General features: G+C 60.4%; 1 protein-coding gene across 1 annotated transcript; it reads left to right on the top strand.

The window, feature by feature from the left end:
• Nucleotides 1–546: 546 nt before the first annotated feature.
• Nucleotides 547–2,050, top strand: LOC111724001 (parvalbumin beta-like). Its single transcript, XM_023511092.1, has 4 exons — nucleotides 547–652; nucleotides 884–1,019; nucleotides 1,301–1,416; nucleotides 2,004–2,050. Exons 1-4 carry the CDS (start codon nucleotides 547–549, stop codon nucleotides 2,048–2,050), a joined length of 405 nt encoding a protein of 134 aa, XP_023366860.1.
• Nucleotides 2,051–2,480: the final 430 nt, after the last annotated feature.

Below are 2,480 nucleotides of genomic sequence, written 5' to 3'. Positions count from 1 at the left end.
TTTTCCCACATTGATGACACAGCACTGGGGGTGCCCGGGTCAAGAAGCAGGACCTGGCCTGGGGCACCAGGGCCAGGCTGGGACCCTTGACCAGTGGGTTCTTTGTGCCTCTGGCCACTGCCCACACCTGCTTGGACCATGGGCCGCCAGGCTGCCCCTCCTGATGGCAAAAACATGTTCCAGAAGGCTCCTACTCTGTGAACTTTTGAGAGGGCCAAGGAGCCCAGGACGCCTGCTGGCCCCACAGCCCTGGTGCTCTGAAATAGATGCGGTGCCGCAAGCCCCAGAACCCAACCCACCCTGGGGACAGCAACCCGAGAGCCCAGCAGGTCACAAGGCCGGCCGCAAGGGGCACAGGATGGCCTGGCCCTGCCTGCTGGTCCCTCAGCCTGTGCCCAGACCCCCACTTGTCGGGTTGGAATCCCGCCTGCCTCAGTGGCTTGGCGTGACGCTGATGCCTGCACCTCATAGAGAGCCCCAGCACCACGCAGGGCCCTCCCAGCCGTGCAGCTTCCAGGTTGGCTTCCTGTCCACCCCAGGGCCAGGATGGATGAGGACTTCTCCTCCCAGATGAAGAAGATGGCTTTGGCCATGGGCGCATCCCTGTCAGACAAGGATATAGAGCTGCTGCCCACGGACATGAGACACCACGGTACAGCCCCGTCTTGGCACAGTGCCCCTGCCCCCAGCCCAGCCCTAGACACAAGAACTTGTCTGGGGACCTCACCCCTTCCCTGGTGCTGATGGGCCCAAGACACTGCGGCTGGCAGTAGGCTGGGAAGTAGGGGAGAGGCTGCCCCCAAACTAGGGTGGGGTCCCCCACCAGGCGGCCCAGACCTATGCGTGGTCAGTCCTGTGGTGACCTGAGCCCGGTTGCTCCCAGGGTCTTTCAACTATCTCAAGTTCTTTGAGTACATGCGGAAGTTCCAGGCCTCTGGGCAGCTGGACAGCGCCATCCACAAGGCCTTCCAGACCCTGGACAAGGACAGGAGCGGCTTCATAGAGTGGAATGAGATCAAGTAATGGCCAAAGGCTGGGGGGGTGGTGTCCTGCACCCCTGCCCACACACAGCCACCACACCCACCTGGAAGATCTGGCCGTGAGGATGGGGGCCAAGCTGGACCCTGGGTCTGGTCCACAGGGACTGCACTGGATCCAATCCCAGAGGCCCAGCTATGAGGCCTGAGGCACCCACTCTGGGGCTTCAGTCTCCCCACCTGTGCTGTGGGGAGAGATCACCTTGTAAACTATTGGGCACCCACCAGAGGACCCTCACCCTGACCTGAGCCCCTGGCCACAGGTACATCCTATCCACCATCCCCAGCAGCGTGCCGGCTGCCCCGCTGACCGACGAGGAGGCTGAGGCCATGATCCAAGCTGCTGACATGGATGGGGACGGGAGAATTGACTATGAAGGTGGGGGCAGCATGGATGGCACCCCAGGGACAGCGGGGCCCAGCCCACAAGCCCCATCACGGGCACACAGGCACAGTCTGGGCACAGTGCCAAGCAAGTCACCCACCAGGAGCCAGTGCCAGCCCTCTCTTCACCCACCTAAGCCTGTAAACACCAGAGCCCCCACCCTCAGTTGGCCAAAGGCTTAACCGAGGGGCAGCCTTGCTCAGGGGGGTGCTCAGGACTCAGGCAGGCCCCTGGCCCTCTGTGCCTCATTTTCCTCAGTGAGAAAGTCAGGAGATAATAGCAAGAACACCTGCTCAGGAGGGTTTGCTGGGAATCTCTGAGGGTCTCTGTGGAGACTCAGCCATTGCAAGCCCCCAGCTGGGGTCAACTTGTGACTGCCACAGGGCTGGACATGGCAAACAGCAGCCACGTAGTCCTTGGTCAGTACAGGTCCTGGGCTTCCTGCTCCTCAATCAGGGCCTCAGGGTGGGATCCTGGAACTGTGAGGCCCCCTCCTAAAGGGTACACCCTGCTTCCCCTGGGAGCTAAGGGCCCGCAAGGCTTGGGGGGCACAAAATTACTAAATCATTCTCTTGCTCTAGAATTTTCTGAACTGATCAAAAAGGAGAAAATTCCAAAGAAGAAATAGCACTGAGATCAGCCCTAGCTCAGCTGAGAGACCCCTCATTGCCATGAGGCCATGTGTGCCCAAGGGATATTGCTGGAGCTGATAGGAGGAAGCCATTGGTGTGGACACAGCTTGTGCCAGAAAAATGGAAGAAAACAGCATTAAATGAATAACACAGCCCCATGCGTGCGTCTGTACAGTGTTAGCGCCAACTGGAGTGGGCCAGGGTCATGGGTGATGGCTACGGGTAGCAAGTGCAGGAGGGGAGGTGGGAGGCACGGTCACAGCCCTCTGCTGTCCCAGCCCCACTTGGTGGGTGGTTCCCCTGGCCCAGATCTGCCGGTGCCTTCTGAGTTCAGATCCCAAAGGGCTCTTCCCCACTCTTCTGGGGGTGTCCCATGGCCACCCAGGCCCACACCCTCCCACTCCCATTGCAGCTGTCTGAACATAT

This window comes from Otolemur garnettii, unplaced genomic scaffold (genome assembly GCF_000181295.1).
Source record: "Otolemur garnettii isolate 467f Iridium unplaced genomic scaffold, OtoGar3 scaffold00018, whole genome shotgun sequence".
In the NCBI taxonomy this organism is placed as follows: domain Eukaryota; kingdom Metazoa; phylum Chordata; class Mammalia; order Primates; family Galagidae; genus Otolemur; species Otolemur garnettii.
This window is presented reverse-complemented; position numbering and strand designations above follow the sequence as displayed.